General features: G+C 40.0%; 1 protein-coding gene across 2 annotated transcripts in view; it reads right to left on the bottom strand.

Moving 5' to 3' along the window:
- Window positions 1-16007, bottom strand: part of pde4ba (phosphodiesterase 4B, cAMP-specific a) — a 114695-nt gene extending 98688 nt beyond the window's left edge. The window contains exons 1-2 of one of the 2 annotated variants that reach the window (XM_026345145.1): window positions 15966-16007; window positions 6489-6727 (exon numbers count right to left, since the gene is read on the bottom strand). In XM_026345145.1, the coding sequence (XP_026200930.1) occupies window positions 6489-6727; window positions 15966-16007 (281 nt within the window). Of the gene's footprint in view, window positions 1-278; window positions 573-6488; window positions 6728-15965 lie in introns of those variants that run through there. The other variant, XM_026345146.1, reaches the window with a different exon arrangement.
- Window positions 16008-16234: the final 227 nt, after the last annotated feature.

The raw sequence follows: 16234 nt of genomic DNA, 5'->3' as shown, positions 1-16234 counted from the left end.
TGCTCGTCTCCGTAGCCTCCTTTTTTCTTCATCCATCCACTCTACCATGCTATCTACCTTAATCTCCCATTTCCCCACCAATAGAATCCCATTAGGTCTCTTATCATTGGCCCTTTCCATCAACATCCTTCCCTTCTCTATCGTATCACCTTAATCTGCTGCATCCCTCACACCCATGACGTTTTCCCCAGACCCCTCCCAACTCCCATTTCTCTATGTGTCAACCCTGTTTTTCCCCTCCCTTATTTTTGTTCAATGACCCCCTCCACAGGCCTTACCAGGTATGAGCTACAGTGAAGCGTCGCCTTTGTCGGATGCTCTTGTTGACCATCAGCTTGCGGAACAGGCGCGGGGAGCTTCTAGGCGACAGTTTGGGAGATGTGGCGCCCCTCTTTCCTCCCACCACACCTGACATCTTAGGGGGCTCCAGCTCCAGATGCATGTGTTCCTTGAATGTCCGGATGCAGGAGTCCATCTCAACGCTAAGCTCGTTGGATGACATCACTGCAGGCTGGGTTCAGTCCTGTATGGCAGACTTTGTTTCTGTGTCAAATTCTGCCACTTTCTGTCCAAAAGTCAACAGTCATGTACAGGTGATTTTGTCCTCGTCTGGACACAGAGAAGTCAACCCAATCTTGTAGCAGCAGGACTGGGGCCACCTCATGCACAAACATTAACCATGTAAAACACAGCTAGCACATACCTTTTTCTTGTTTGTGTTGCTCTGCCTCTGTGGTTTCCCCGTTCTTCACGGGTTGAGGGATTAGCCAGCCAGCAGTCGTGCTATCTCGCCCTCTCTTTTTGGCTCATGCACTGTGCTTTCCTGCAGGTCTTCAGTTCATTAGAGGCCACAGGTAATAAAAGCAAAAATTCCTTGTCAACAGTGCCTTTTTTCCATCTCTCGCCTCGTCTTGTTGTCTCCAAAGTGCACTGCCCGGCTCTAGATCACTGTCCCTGCTTCGCCCTGGGATCGCTCTGTCACTGCTGGTGCCTGACCAGTGCACATCTCAGTACCAACTCTTTTTCTCAATCCATCCAGGCAGCTTGACGTTAGAGAATCCCCTTATGAAAGATTCAGAGGGACTGAAAACTGCTCTCTGCCTCCTCCTGTCTTGCCCTCCCTCCATCAACTACTGCTTGACTGACCTCTTCTCTCTGCAAACACCCCCTACCTCTTCCAAAGGCACTCGTGGTGTGGCACAGAGTGACTCCCACTATGCCAAGCCTCTAGTCAAATTTTCCTTTTACTTGCAGTGAGAGCTGTGAGCAGAGCACAGAACAGCAAGCAGGCAAATGCTTCATTTGCTGTTTCATTCAGAATATACACAAGGAGCTCAGAGCAAGCACGCAGCGAGCGCAAGCCACACCTCCCCTGTTGAGGATTGGCTGGTGGAGGTTGTGACGACAAGCAGGCAGGCACGGTAACAGTTTGTCAGATTTATTATTTATTTTTTGTTTAGCCAGGATTTGTGGTAATGTTGCTGATGATGTTGACCTTTTTTTTTTTTTTTTAAAGGCAGGTACCTAGTGAGTGCAGGCCATGAAAATTTTATTTGGGAAGAAGATAAAAGCAAACAGCTTAATTTCAGCATGACTTAGGAGAAACATGCACACTGCTTAAGGGTGAAGTGATCCCAATAAATACTCTAAAGCATGCATTTATGCTCGTACACAAAGGTCCTTTTGAAGGAAGAAGGCATGCACATTAACTTAAAGTATATTCCTTCACAGTTCAGCCAGCGTTTTCTCTCATACACACGTACACACTTTTACAAATCCATAATTCTCTGAATAGAAACACTCCAGCCATGAGATTGTCACAGTATGTCGAGAGAAAGAAAGAACAGGCATTTACTCCAGATACATATCCACACACACACAAAGGGCTACTCTGAATGATGAAAAGGAGCGAGAGAAGAGAGACACAATGCCCCGAAGGAAGAGAAACAGAAAACATCAGCGAGAAAAAAAAAAATCATATATGAACATCAGAAGAAGAAGAAGAAGGCCGCATGATGAGTGTTGGAAATGTGAGCACTTGCTCGTTTGCTCAGTGGACTGATTTGTTATGGTTGTGACTCACCGATGATTCTGAGCCATCAAAGCACGGAGCACTTTCTCACCAAATGCTTGCCAATAAACCCTATTCGAAGCTTTCCAAGCTCGTATATAAAGAAGAAAACACTTGTAGTAATCTGAAACGTCACAGGAGCACAACCGGCTACAGTGCGTATGATTTGTTACCGTTTTATAAATCACCAAATGATGCATGGCATTCACAGCGTCACTTCAGTACAAAGAAAATCCAAGTTTGACGAGCAAAACTGCTAAAGTAATGCTTGATAATACATAATACTGGACAAAGAAATACAGCCACAACTCCAACATAGTTGGGACGCAGATCAAAATCTACATAAAAACAGAAAGCAATGATTGTAAATCTCATAAACCAATATTTTATAGACAAGAAGAGAAAAACATAAGGCCTTTTTGAAATCTCTAAACGTGGGACCTAGTTCCTGAGGTTTTTGGAAGAGGAATGCTGTCCCATTCTATAAGCACTAATATATTGGTCATACTAATAAACTTTATTAAAAGCTAGCGCCATGCCGCATGATTAATAAAAACACTGAGAACAGGGACTGTGCTGTTACTTGACCATGAATATGTGGAATAAATGTCTTGCAAAGCCATTCACTAGTTGGTGAGATGCGTCAGTCTGAACCAACCTAAATATGCAGAGAAGTAACAATTGATGAGCAATCTTCTCACATTTTCCTGACAATGACTGCTCTTAAATTAATGAATCAAATGAAATATTAAATGAATCATTAGTAGCAGCCCACACTATTCATTTCATAAATGAAAAACAATATTGCATTTAGGCCCAGATAAACAGACGGCATTCATTCACAAAGGCCGGTGGAAAGACGAGGAAAACATAACAAAATTACACACATACACACAAAGAGGAAGTGGATAATAAGCATTTAAGTGCCAGGGACAAGTGGAAAGGGTTAGAAAGACCCTACAGTATTTATGCACATTAAATATACTACATTTAACAATCAAAACAATCATTTGATCAATATAAAAGAAGATAAATTCTAGGTGGTTAATGGAGAAATCTCAAACAGCTGCAGAGCAGAATAAAACGTATTATGGTTCAAAGAGGATTCTGATGTCCAGTACTTATTTCTCCTTCTAATGTTTGTATACTGTAGCATGAGGACAAATATCCCGTTAAAAATATCCCTGTCGACTCACAAAATAACTGACTAAACTACTCTCAGTCTCAGATTTAATTAATTCTCACGCATGAGAGGATTTCCATGCAACACAAGCTGACAACTGGGAGAGTAGCCAAGGTAAATACGACAGATTAATTTTTTTTTTTTTTTAACCTCTGACACTGAATCACAGCTCTCACGAAGCTGATGAAACTGCGGGAATGTGTCTGCTCGTTTCAAGGATTTAGCTTAAAACTGGGTCGTGTGACCATCCAATGTTCCATTTGCTAAGCTGCATAGTCATGCTAAATCATGTTGAAACGTTACATGCACGTTAACTATGTTTTTTCTAGATTTGCTATGAACATCTACTTCCACTTCCCACGGATTAAGAGTGGTTTTGGACCAAAAGGCCCATTGATCCAACCAAAAAATACATCATTTAAAATGCATTCAGACAAAGTTTCTACTCAATATAATCAGCATAACCCAAACTACACATTAACAGAACTGCAATCTTGATGCGTAATTTGTCTGCTTTCGTTTCTGTGTGTGCTAAAATGACAAGTGTGAGATCCAATTTCATGTGGATTACTCATACCCACGTGAAAGCTGTCTGGAACAGCATCGGAGAGGACAGTGCTCAACAACACATTGAACAAAGAAAGTACAAGCAGTGCAGACAAGCCGTAATCTCACTGGTGTTGTCCTGACCCAGGGTCAAAAAACACATACCACATACATAGATTAAAATCAAGTTTAGAGAGGCATCCACAATGGCAAACAATTTATAATGAAAAATAGTATCATTCTACATCACAAAGCACACTGGTTTGGGTTTTAAATAGATAAATCTTTATGAGTATAAAGATATCTATGGACATATCTATTCATAAACAATAATCAGTGACAAGTAACTCTGAAATATCACTGAATTACAGTAAATCCTTGTATAAAATAGGCTTTAACTTTACTGCGGCCAAATGCACAAACAGAAAGCAGCCTTCCTAGTAAATGTGAATGGATTAATCAGGTCAAAAGGTCAAAAATGTTTCTTTGATATGAGGATGTATTGTTGTCTGCTTTTTAATGAGGTGAGGTGAGGTTTCTTACTGCTGTTGAGACAAAACATGACATTGGAAGAGGATGCTGGACTTGTGATGGACATTTTTGACTATTTTGCGGACATTTATTAGTAATAAAACCTAATGTGTCAAATTATTTGATATTAGTCATCAGCTTCCCATATCGCAGCCATGTTTGACCTCTCTTCACCTGATCACAGTTAGGTTCTGAAATATTACGACTATGTGTTTAAGATTTCGCCTAAAGGCACTTAATACACACTTTGATTGTACAAATACTTCTCTACCTAAATATAGAGAAAGCTTATGTATATGCTGTAAATACTAGATGCATAGAAGGGAAAACATGTTTGCATTAGCCGACTGGACAGTCACCAATAAACTCACTGTTAAAAGAGAGAATTGGAAGTCATCATCAGATCCTGTAAAACTGATGAAAAACAATGTGCTGTGTAACACATCAGCTCAAAATCTCCCACAGTTGTTAATCTGGTCAAAGAATCTGATTCACATCATCTTTACAGTCAACCCCTTCAGTGAAAACACTGTGTGGTGGATCTGCATCCATGTTTCTCCACTTATCTGGTCCATTTTATCACACTGCCCTCTTGTGGGCAGCGATTGTAACTCTTCAAAATTGAGCAACTTCTCAATAAGAAGCACTTTGTGACACTGATAGATACATTAATTACAATACATATAAACACGTAATGGTGCCGCACCAATCAGCAGCATCAATCAGGGCTGATTAGCACTAATGAGCACAACCTTTATTCATCTAACTGAAGGAAATAATCACTTGCTACAAGCCAGCTATAACTGGCTTCATCTTTAACATCTCTTTAACGTTAAACACGCTGAATGAAACATGTCAGATCAGCCCTAACTGAATTTCAAAAGGTATAAAACCTAGTGTTTACTTTATACTTTAACACATTTTCTTTTCAGGCTGATTTTAATGACACCATGTTCATTATATCACACACCGAGTGCACTCTTAGGGTCACAGTCATATTAAACACAACTGCGTCATGAAGGACAAGCTGATAAAACATCTTGAGATTACCAAACTGGACACTATTTCTCAGCTGTGCCACAGGATTCAGTGTACACATATGAAAATCACAAACAGTCAGTGATGAAGTAAAAGCTTTCGATCTACACCAACTGAGAATAAATACAGTAAGACAATGACAACAGACAATGAAGTGCAATTAGAACTAAAAAGAACAGATGGCTCACAGCACCCACTATTCCCACACTGACCTCCCGTGGCACCTGAAGTGATATGATTATAGGCCTTCTTCAAGTCTACAAAAAGCACAGTAGTCGGTGAGTCACATGAGCTTCAATGACCCCTCTAGTATTGTTCCAATAGTCAGTCCACTGTTTCACAACCAACCAAAATCCACATTCCTCCATCTTTCCTAGAGAGGCAGAACAGTGTGACAACCCTATAAGATGCACCCTTAAAGCCCCTTTTAAAAAACAGGTCACTAGTCTCCTCGCACTGAAGGGATGCGTCACGTAGACAAACCAACAGAGCCTTCAGCGCTGCAGAAGGAATCTCATTCAACCTTGACGCTTTTCTGCTTTCGAGTTTTTTGACTAGTTCACTGAGGCCAAAATATGGCCAAAGTCAGTTGAACTCTATGGACACCGCCGTCACCACAAAGGGTGCAACTCAAAGAGCTTCTTTCACTGCCCATCTTTATCTCCAGTCAAAGGTATTGGTTTTCCTCTCCTGCTGAGAACACACCGTAGCAGTACCAGTTCCTGCCTCTCTTTTCTAAACTGTCTGACAGTTTGCCAGAACCTCATTGAGGCCCGTTATACTCAAGGGTGTCCTTATTTTATTTTTTTTTTCTGTGCTTTTTTTGAGTGTATCAGTTATCTAATATTTCCTTTGTTTCAGACTTGTATTAGTAGCAAACGCTTCAGCTGAATCTTAAAAAAGTTGAGCAAGTATGTCTGCTTGTACTGCCCAATGTAAATGCGTCAGCACACTAGCTTATGCACAAAAACAGTGCATCACTTCATGAGGTTTAAACATTATCTTGATATTGACATTTCAAAATAAGAAGATTAGCATTGTGCTTAGTTTGACAGTGACAGATGTGCTGCTTTCCATTCTTTCCTAAACACAGAATCCATCTGTTCACAGTCTACTCACTGTTCAAAATCAACCGGCGTGATGTCTATCCTGGGAGGGGCCCCAAACGGCAGAGACGTTGGCCTGGCTATGATCTCCTCATCAGGTGTCCGTGACCTTTCCCCCTGACGCCATGACAATGGAGGCAGCTGCAGGTTGCCCGAGAATCGGCGACGACCACGGCACAGGTCAATCCCCAGCAAGCAGGATGGAGAAGTAAAAGACTCACTGAGGCAGCAATCTGGAGGCTCTTTGCCATCCTGAAGGTTAAACGAAATGGAAAAGAAGAACACAAATAAAAAAGTTCATTTTAATTAACAGTCAAACAGAAAAAGAAGAGCAAAACAGGACAGTACAAATACTATGAAAGTGGAAAGGAATACTCCATATCCCATCTAAGGCTTATTCTCTTCCCTCGCTGTTTGAACAGCCATTTGTCCACTAGAGGGTACCACAGGCTCGTTTATGACCAAACCTGCCGTTATAATATCCAGCAGCATAACAATTCTCTTTAAACTGATTTATTCATACAGAATTTCAAATCATTCTATTCTCTATAGAGATACAGGTTTGAAAACACCCCAAAAACCAAAACTGGTTTCTTCAAGTTGAAAACTGAAAATGACTAGAAATAATCACCCAAGCCTCTAACCACACACAGGGATGAAATATGACAGTGGTTTATTATTCAAACTTTAATATATGCTGAAAAAAAAGAACACTTGCTGTTCACCACACAATAAAACAACATGAAGCCCACTTGATTTTATTAGTTTGTTTTGTTAGCGTTTGCTGTCTATAGCAAACTGATTGAAGGGAATAAAAAAAATCTGTTTATTCTTCAGCCACAGTCTAATTTTCATGTAAGTCTGACGGATAAAGACAAATCTTGACAAATCTATTGTAAACTAGAGACAAACAGACAAATGCAGCATGTGTTTGGTAATGTGTGCACAGCATGTGTATGACAACAACTCACATCTGTAAGACGAGTGAGCACAAGCTGAACCTCCAACCTGTAGCGTGACGTGTAATGAAAACTTTACTTAGTAAACACATCAGAGACACTTTTAGAAATCTTACTCCAAGTTAAACAAAAACTCATCTCCCTTTCTACACCGACATCAAAGAGTTGGAGTTCTTTATCAGTGTGTGGCCTTTTCCCCATGGTTACTCCAAGCTATTTAATTTGTTTGTATTACACAATCTGCTAAGTAGATTCTTTTCTAAGGTTTAATACCACCTGCCAATCAAATATAGGCTTGCTATTTTTTGAGGATGCTCAGCTTTGACACAGGTGACGTCACATATTTGCTAACCGTCAGTTGCAGCTTACAGTACTGCAATTATTCAAAGCAGAATCTCCTTATTGATAGTGTAGTGTAGAGTAGAGTAGTAAGACGCTTCACACAGCAATAACTCTCATTTCTGAGATACAGTATTTTTATTCTGGGCCCTCTACTGTACAAGTTTAGTCAGAGTTGGCACTAGTGCCGCGCAAAAATGAATGACAGTCAACCATTTGTACTGATTCTTAGTTTGAGCATGATACTAACTGGGGCTACAGTACAGTACGAAGTTCTCCTTCCAGTAAATACAACCTCCTACTCCGGTCCCTCAACAGCTCATCTTGGCTTGTTGCCATCTGTCGCCTACTCGTGGCTTCGGTGACTTATCAAACCAGCTACATAATGCCAGTGATGATTATGGAAGCATTAAAACCTCAATAGATTGTTAGTAACTGTTGGTGAGTTACTGTGGCAAACGTACTTCTGGCTGTGTAGGCGAGTAGAGGGCTTCCCATAGGCATACAAATTCAGACTGTTAATGGTAAATACAGAGCTAATGGCAGTGTAATGGTAAATAGGTGCAGTATAATGACTAATAGACTCAGTCCCCTGCTGGTCCTACCATATACAGAGGATTTGTAGACTTTGTATTTTTTTAAAATCAGCATACTGAAGGGCGACTGTGGATCAGTAGGGGAGGGTGGTATGGTTTTGTTTTCATAGTAAACCCATAAAACCTTTTACTCACAGAAGTTCACTCAAATGCAAGCTTTTGTCTCAGTGCCTTCCCATGCCATTCAGACACATTTGCTTAAAGACCTGGAGATACATGGAAGGAGCAAGAGATAACAAACAATAAGACAAGGACAAAGCGACAGCGATAAGAATTGGACTGCAGAGCAGTGAGGCTAAAGAAAGGAAGTAAGATCTGGTGATTATTAGATAAGAGAAGGACACGAGAGAGGGAGGAAGTTTGGAAATAATAATAATAGAAGGTGCCGGAGTGAGTATGAGTGAAACATGCAGAAAACACATGTAGTGCAGAATAAAAGGTGCCAATCATTTACCAGAAATACAGCAGCACACTGTTCAATACCTGCACCTCTGTGAACGCTTATGACTGTAATAACAGCTTCCATGTTTTTAAAGAATGGATTGCTTTGGTTTTTGATCAGTTTAATGAATCTTAATAAACAGCATGATGGTGTGAGTTGAATAACAAATCAGATAAAATTATATTGTAGTTAATCCATGATTTTTGTAGGAGCTGCAACACCAACAGCTCTGTAACTGTTTAATCGAGGTCTTTTAAAGAAAGTTTAGTTGGAAAGACACAATGACGCTGCAAAAGTTGAACAAGGCCAACCTTTTAAAATGTGAGCCATTTGCAACTTTTGCAGGAAGTAATTTCTTTCTTTCACAAAACTGTGAGGTAACAGAACAGTGTGTGAATTGAAAGCACCAACCAATTCAACCACTCTGACTCAGACGCAAAGCTGTGACCAGGCTTTTAAAATCACTTTTAAAAGACAAGAAAAGGCCCAGAAAGTCATGGGTACTGTCAGAGAGGTGACTGCAACCTCAGTCTTTTGTCTATTAAATTTCTTTCTGCTATTTGTAGAGCAATTTTCAAGCCTATGATTAAGTTTGAGTAAAAAAAAAAAAACACAACTATGATCATAACACAGTTTCAATCTAATGATTCACTAAATCTCACACCATAATAATAATAATATTGTGTAAATTGGTTGCTGGGAAATCTCCATGAAATTTACTAATTACAAACTATACACTAACTACTTGGAAACACTTGACACAACTGGCCAAAAAATAACCCCCATTATTGCTAGTTTATTAGGCACATCTGTGGAATCTAATGATGCAGAAACCCTGAAATCAGCATGACATATCATAACAAATAATACACATCTTACCTAAACTATTAGAAAAAGAAATCTCACAGTGAAACCTGGGTGCACAGTAAAATCTGTGGCCAAGTCTTTGCTCATTCCTCCCACATACTCTACTTGTTATCCTTAGATAACCTACAACTGTTGTGATGTGTGTGTGTGTGAAGCAGTAGCAGGACAGGTCAGGTGCAATAGTCCATTACCTCATTAGCAACTCTACCCCGATGGCCTCTTTGTCTACCTGAGGCCACTAAGTACTGAGGCTGTGACATAGTAATTGGTCTCACAGTCATACACATCATACAATTGACAATAATGTCCAGGCACCTCTCTAAGCGCACACGCACACACACGCCCAGTGCCAGCAGCCAGGTCATAAGGCCTCTGCTGCAGGATGAGATTAATATAGAGAAGATAATGTACCTTTGCAGCCTTGGCACTAAATTTATATCAGACCACAGAACACACATCTGCCACAACCTTTTGAGAACACACGAGAAAAATGTCAGCATTAGTCATTTGTTAAAACAGCAACCTTAAGCAGCTTCCTACCGTCATGTGATTTATGACTGTCCTCTGCAGATAAACAAACAGCTGAGGTTGAAGTCCCCTTTGTTTACATGAAAAAACTAAGCGAGAAGGACCTTGTATACCATATTAAAATGTTCTTAGACGCACACAGGAGACTCAAAGTTGCTTCCTATGTCCTATAAACACTTTAACACAATGTTACTGCAAATATGACCTAGTATAAAAAGGGTTTTTTGTTTTTGATAAAACACTTTTTGCACTTATTTGTGCTTGATTAACAGTAGATTAGTAGAACAGTAGTAGTAAAGCAAAGGTCCCCAACCAGAATCTAACTGTGGATGTTAAACTTGTTTTGCCTAGGAGAAATTGATATTTGTTTTTCTCATTCACTGTGAAATACATAACTGCTTTAATACACTTATTTGTATTGTTTGCCATTTTTCTCTGTTAGCATAATGCGTCTCATCCTTCGCTGGCATCTTTCCCATTTCTCACCCGCCTTCATCAGAGCTCAAAACCCTCTGCACTCTCACCATTTCGACAGCACGGCAACACAACAACAGGGAGGAAATGAAGAGATAAGCTAAGAAAACAACACCTGCTTCCCATCAGGTATAGAGAGGGAGGTATAGAGAGTGGGAGGGCTGCTGGTAAGGAATGGGAAGTAAAAAGGTCAGACGGAGAGGAAAGTTAGTGAGAGGATAACGGCAAAACAGGAGGGAACAGCTGGGCCAGGGCATGAGAGGGGAGGACTTGCAGAGAGGGCAAGTAAAGCAGCGAGAAAGTCAAATGAGAGAGAGAAAGCAGCAGGGAGGGGCATTCTGGGAGAGCAACTGAATGAGACCGATTGGTATTGTATGTAATAAGACATTCATCTACAGCTGAGCCTAGCTGCCAGCTTTTTTCCACAGTATACATACATGAGTAGAAACACCCACCCACATGCACTCATGAGAATACTTGCAAATAAATTCATGCCTTGCAGCTAAAGGGTTGTTTTGTGAATAAAACAGTATATAAAGGTTGTCTGTATACATACATATGTAAAATAAAAACATTTTAAAATGCTGCATTTGTGCAAGTGAGTGGCTGTTTTTAAAATTCACCAGCAGATTTTTAAAACCTTGGATTCGTTAAAAAAAATGTATTCATTTAAAAAAAACTTTACCATGTTTTTATGCAACACCAGTGTCTTCAAATAAAAGAATAATAATTCCATCCGATTCAATTTACAGGCTGCTAAAAGTGATGAAATATTCCTCTGAGGTTGACAGAAGAGCAGGATATTAATACAACTGTTTGGTGAATTATTATTTCTCCTTTCTTTCTTTTATCATCTTTTCTTTATTGCTGTGAAATAGCCTCATCCCCGTGTCTCAGACAAGAGATAAAATAAATTGCCTACTTTCCCTCTCAGCAAAATGTGTGACGTGATAAATTTAGCTTGTCGAAGGTTTGAAACACATTCAGTGTTATTTGCTTTCAAGAGATTTCAGCCTCATTTATTTATTATGTATCCACAGATAGTTTATTGGTAAAGCTGAGATCCAAACAGAATCCATCCTCCTCGTCTGTAGAAATCATTCTGTCCCAGATTTTTTCATCAAAGTTGATTTTTTAGTTAAAACATCTAAAGATGATAAACTCACATTTAAACTGTAACTGAACAAAGTGATTATAACCAGTCCGTTCACTGGTAAGTCAATGGGCAGAATGGTAAAACAACGATGTGAAACTTAAGCTGGCACTAATACGACTCAAGATCAATACACTCTGGTCTGCCCAGCTCTCCCTGCTCTGCTCTGCTATGCTATGCTCTACTATGCTCTGCACAGCCCTTTATGTATTAGTCAACATAAAATTACAATAAATATCAAGCTATAAAACTAACTTCTTCTACTATTTAAATCAATTACATTTTTGCTCCATACCTTTAGGAAGCACCACAAAAAGATATATAAGATATTTCTACTTAACTGAGCTACAGATCTGAGAATTACCAACTCATTTAAGTCGTTTTCTGAGCAAATATGCACAATAAAATGAATATTTGCTGTTTTTCTCCATCAGATATTTCTGATTTGGACTCTTGGCTCCATTAAAAAATTATAAAAAAAATACCTAAATAACAAAATTGGCATTAACAATGTCTCAGAGCATTTTAAACATTTTCATCCGGCAAAGTTACACTACGGTTTCCTTTTTCTTATATGAACATGAAATGTTTTACTACTTCAATTTGTCATTGTTGATAATACACACTCAATTTCAAAGAAGAGAAAAGCTAATAAAAGACAACATACTCCCTATTTAGAGGCTGTCTTTTTTCTATAGAAATATATTTAACTTCAGAATAAATATTCTATTTTTCTTCTATTTTTCAAAAGCAGGTAAAGCAACACGTTGACATTCAGAGAATGACATGGCGTGAGCTCAAAACAATGCCAGGCGATAGACTGACAGGCAAAGTGCAAGAGGTCACCGTTTGTATAATCTCAAGGACCCCTGGGATAGAAGAGTTATTGTTGCTGTGGTAACCAGCATCAATTCTCCTGACCAGACACAAAAGAGATTTGAAGAGACGGTGGAGAAGGATTACAGTGTTTTTGAAGAGTGATCGTGGAGGACGGTGAGATGTCATTAAAGAGAAACAGGACTGAATGCGAGTGAGAGGAGAGGTGAGAAGAAGGGAGAAAGAAAATGTTGAACTGTTGCCTTCGCTGGCTAAGACAGCTCTCAGCTTCCAAGCTCTCTAATTTGAAAATAAGCTGCTGTTCAGTTTGACCCACGCTCCCTATAAATATAAGATGAACTGCCAGTGCGGTAGAGAGGAAGGGAGGGGTACGAAAATGATGCAGAATGACAGACAAAGGCTGAAAGAAGAGAAGGAAACTGACAGAGAGAGGCAGCAAGAGACAGTAAACATCAAAAGAAAGGGAATATGATCGCAAGTCCATCAAAGAAAGAACATACGCTCAGTTCAGTGTTTCAGAAACTTCAGCACCAGGACAACAGTGTTTGTCAGTGCCTTTCAAAACTCGCTTTTTCTGTGGTTTCATAGAAAGATCTCCCCATCTCTCAATTCACCTCATCTCTGTTGCGTGTCTCCTTTCTATTAATACCGGACTGAGGCAGGAGGAGTCTAAAATGCACAAGTATTTCCAAAACTACCTTGAAACAATTGCTCTAACACTGACACAGGAAACAAAACCTCAAAAGTACATTAAATAACTAATCACAGTGTTTTGTCTTAGTTAAAGTACTAATATCAGTCATTACATTTTGATAATATATATGTTTTATGTATATAACCCAAGATGGATATTTTACAGGATGTGAAAGACACAGCACCTAATTCTATATGTATGTGCTTCTGGAGACATAACATGCAGTCACACATTTCCTTAAATATGCAGAGTCACATACAAATGGTGCTGTGCATTCAATTACTCTCCATCTCTGTATATGAGGCTGTGGATGGAGAGTCAGCTGGTTAGCTGTGATCTGCATGGGAATAAGCATCTTAAGCCTGTGGGGCAAAGAGATGTTCACGTTCTGTCCACCTTTTAGCACAACAAAGTCTATACACAATACACACATATGCACACCACAAGACCAACACAGTCATACATGAATGTATAGAGAGAAAACCTGGCTGCTCCTGCTGAATGACCCCCCTCATTATACACCTGCCACAAATAGAGCATGAACGTTTAGAATAAAACCTCTGTTGGAACAAGCACAAACACCTGCTAAACACACAAATCAACTCTTTATATCTAACAGGTATATAATATGATGAACATCGCCTGTGCACCCAACCCTCTTGTATCTCCGCTCGGCTAATAGCCTGGAGTCTTCACTGTGACAAAGTGGCTTCTGTTTACCAAGGAACTCTTCCAAAACATGGCTGCTCCCAAAACTACTACGACAGTTTTTCCATTTCTGTCTAAATGTGTTAATAACACAGGAGACGCATTACTTAGTTGGCTTTAGAGGTGCTGCTAGGTAGTTTGTTTAACTCTGGGTACTGCTTCCAGTCTTTATGCCAGGCAAAGCTGAAAGGACTATGAGTCTTAGACTGAATATATAAGCTTGTTTCCCCAAATAATTATTCTCTTGCGTCTACCTGAACAACCCATCATCTAAAGGACTGTTCAAAGGTCTCACTTTGCTTCAAAAATCTGTTTTTTCTTAATCCAGGTTTTCTCTGTGGAGTAAACTTCTGCTTTTCCGTTCTTAGGATACACTTTTACAGAAAGGTCAAGGTGCAGTGCTTCCTAGAGCTGGTACGAAATTGATGTCAAGTACACAACAGTAGGACTCGGTTCCAGTGCCGCTGCATGTTGTGAAACGTCTCCTGTGACAACAAAAACACAATTGTTAAATGATGTTTTCAGCTCTGCAGGGGATATCAGGTGTCTGGCTATCTGACTACTAACACCATACTCCACCCTTGCCCAACTGCTTCTGAGCTCTAGAATACAAATTTGCCCTCAACTCAAAGCAGACAGAAAATTGCAAGAACAAGTATAGTGTTCAAACCAGCAGAGCAAAAAAGAGAAAAGGAGAGGGACTGAGTAATCTACACCCACAACGTTAGCTATGGACTATTTGAGCAAAACACCCACAGAAACTGTGAAGTGCAGCTGAACGTTTCTGTCTATGCAGTAAAAGTCTACAAGTTAATATACTATCCCAAATGTCTCCTGCAAGTAAATGCAATTGCAATTTACATTCATTTCCCATTTCAGACTAGTGGAAATAATCGTTCTGTTCAGATAGAACGGCATTAAATCCTGCATCCCATACAGCATCTTTTGTTAAAAGTGATTTACATGTTCCACTATTGTTTAACAGCTAGCACCACCTGCATCTTGCTGCTGAGCAAGTGGTGAACAAAGGGTTTATTGGCGCCGTTAACAGCTGCCAGCTGCAGCTGAAAACGATGCTCTGAGAGCAGTGAGGGTGAACTAAAACAAAAAGGGTGTTGGTCGTCCAGATAAACTACTGATCTGAAACTAACAATAAAGATCCATGAGGCCCGCGGGAGCTGGTCACAATTTTCTGTAGGTTCATCACCTCTTTCACACAGTTCATACTTTGTTACAACACTGATTATAGCCACCTTAATGAGTAGTACAGTAGATACAATTAAGGCATAGGTGCAAGATGTGTTGTGAGGTGAGGTGAGGAGGTGCGGAGGTGCTACAAACAATTTGAAAACAGGTGAAAACACTAGAGCTGGAGGAGAACAGAGTGTAAAGTGGAACTAAATAGAGCAAACAAAAGAGAAACTTTATGCAAGAGAGGGGAGAGAGGAGAGAGAAGAGCGAGCCAAAGCTCGGAGAAAACTGTCATAACACGGGGAGAGTGACAAAGAGAGGAAGGACTGAGTGCATTGTGAAGAAAGGACACCACCCCTATGTCCTGTGTGTATGTGAACTGCTCATCTCTGCACTTTCCTTTGTACTGCCACACAGCCACAGCTTACTCTGGCTCAACATAAAATGTGCTGATTTAGTCACTTAAAAAACACTCAAACGCCTCAAAAATGTCCGCAAACCTCACACTTCCAAAATAAATCTGTCTCTCTCCTTCGTTGTTTGTTACTCCCTCTCACCATCTGTGACTTTGATAGTACCACCTAAAAAATAACTCAGTACACAGAAAGTTGTTTGCCAAAGTAGCGCTAATTGTCTGGAATACGCTGCACAGCCTGTTATGTAACTAGTGATACAGTATATTGTAGGAATAGCATGACTTACATTATTGGGCGACACTGTGAGAACACTCCTGCTCTTCCTCATCTTTCCTTAAGAAACTCCCTCACTGTCCAATAACGGCAGCTTCACATGCGCACCTGGAAACACACAAATATAGAGACAAGTTCTTATGTTACTGTTATGTTGCTATGTGTTGGTCATACACCACCTTTTCATATTAGAACACCAAGTCAAAATTTTGGGGGGGTTTCTGCAATGACCATCACACATAAAGTTCGCTGTGCATCAATAGTGGATTTGTGAATCTCCCT

This window comes from Anabas testudineus, chromosome 4 (assembly GCF_900324465.2).
Source record: "Anabas testudineus chromosome 4, fAnaTes1.2, whole genome shotgun sequence".
NCBI lineage: Eukaryota > Metazoa > Chordata > Actinopteri > Anabantiformes > Anabantidae > Anabas > Anabas testudineus.
This window is presented reverse-complemented; position numbering and strand designations above follow the sequence as displayed.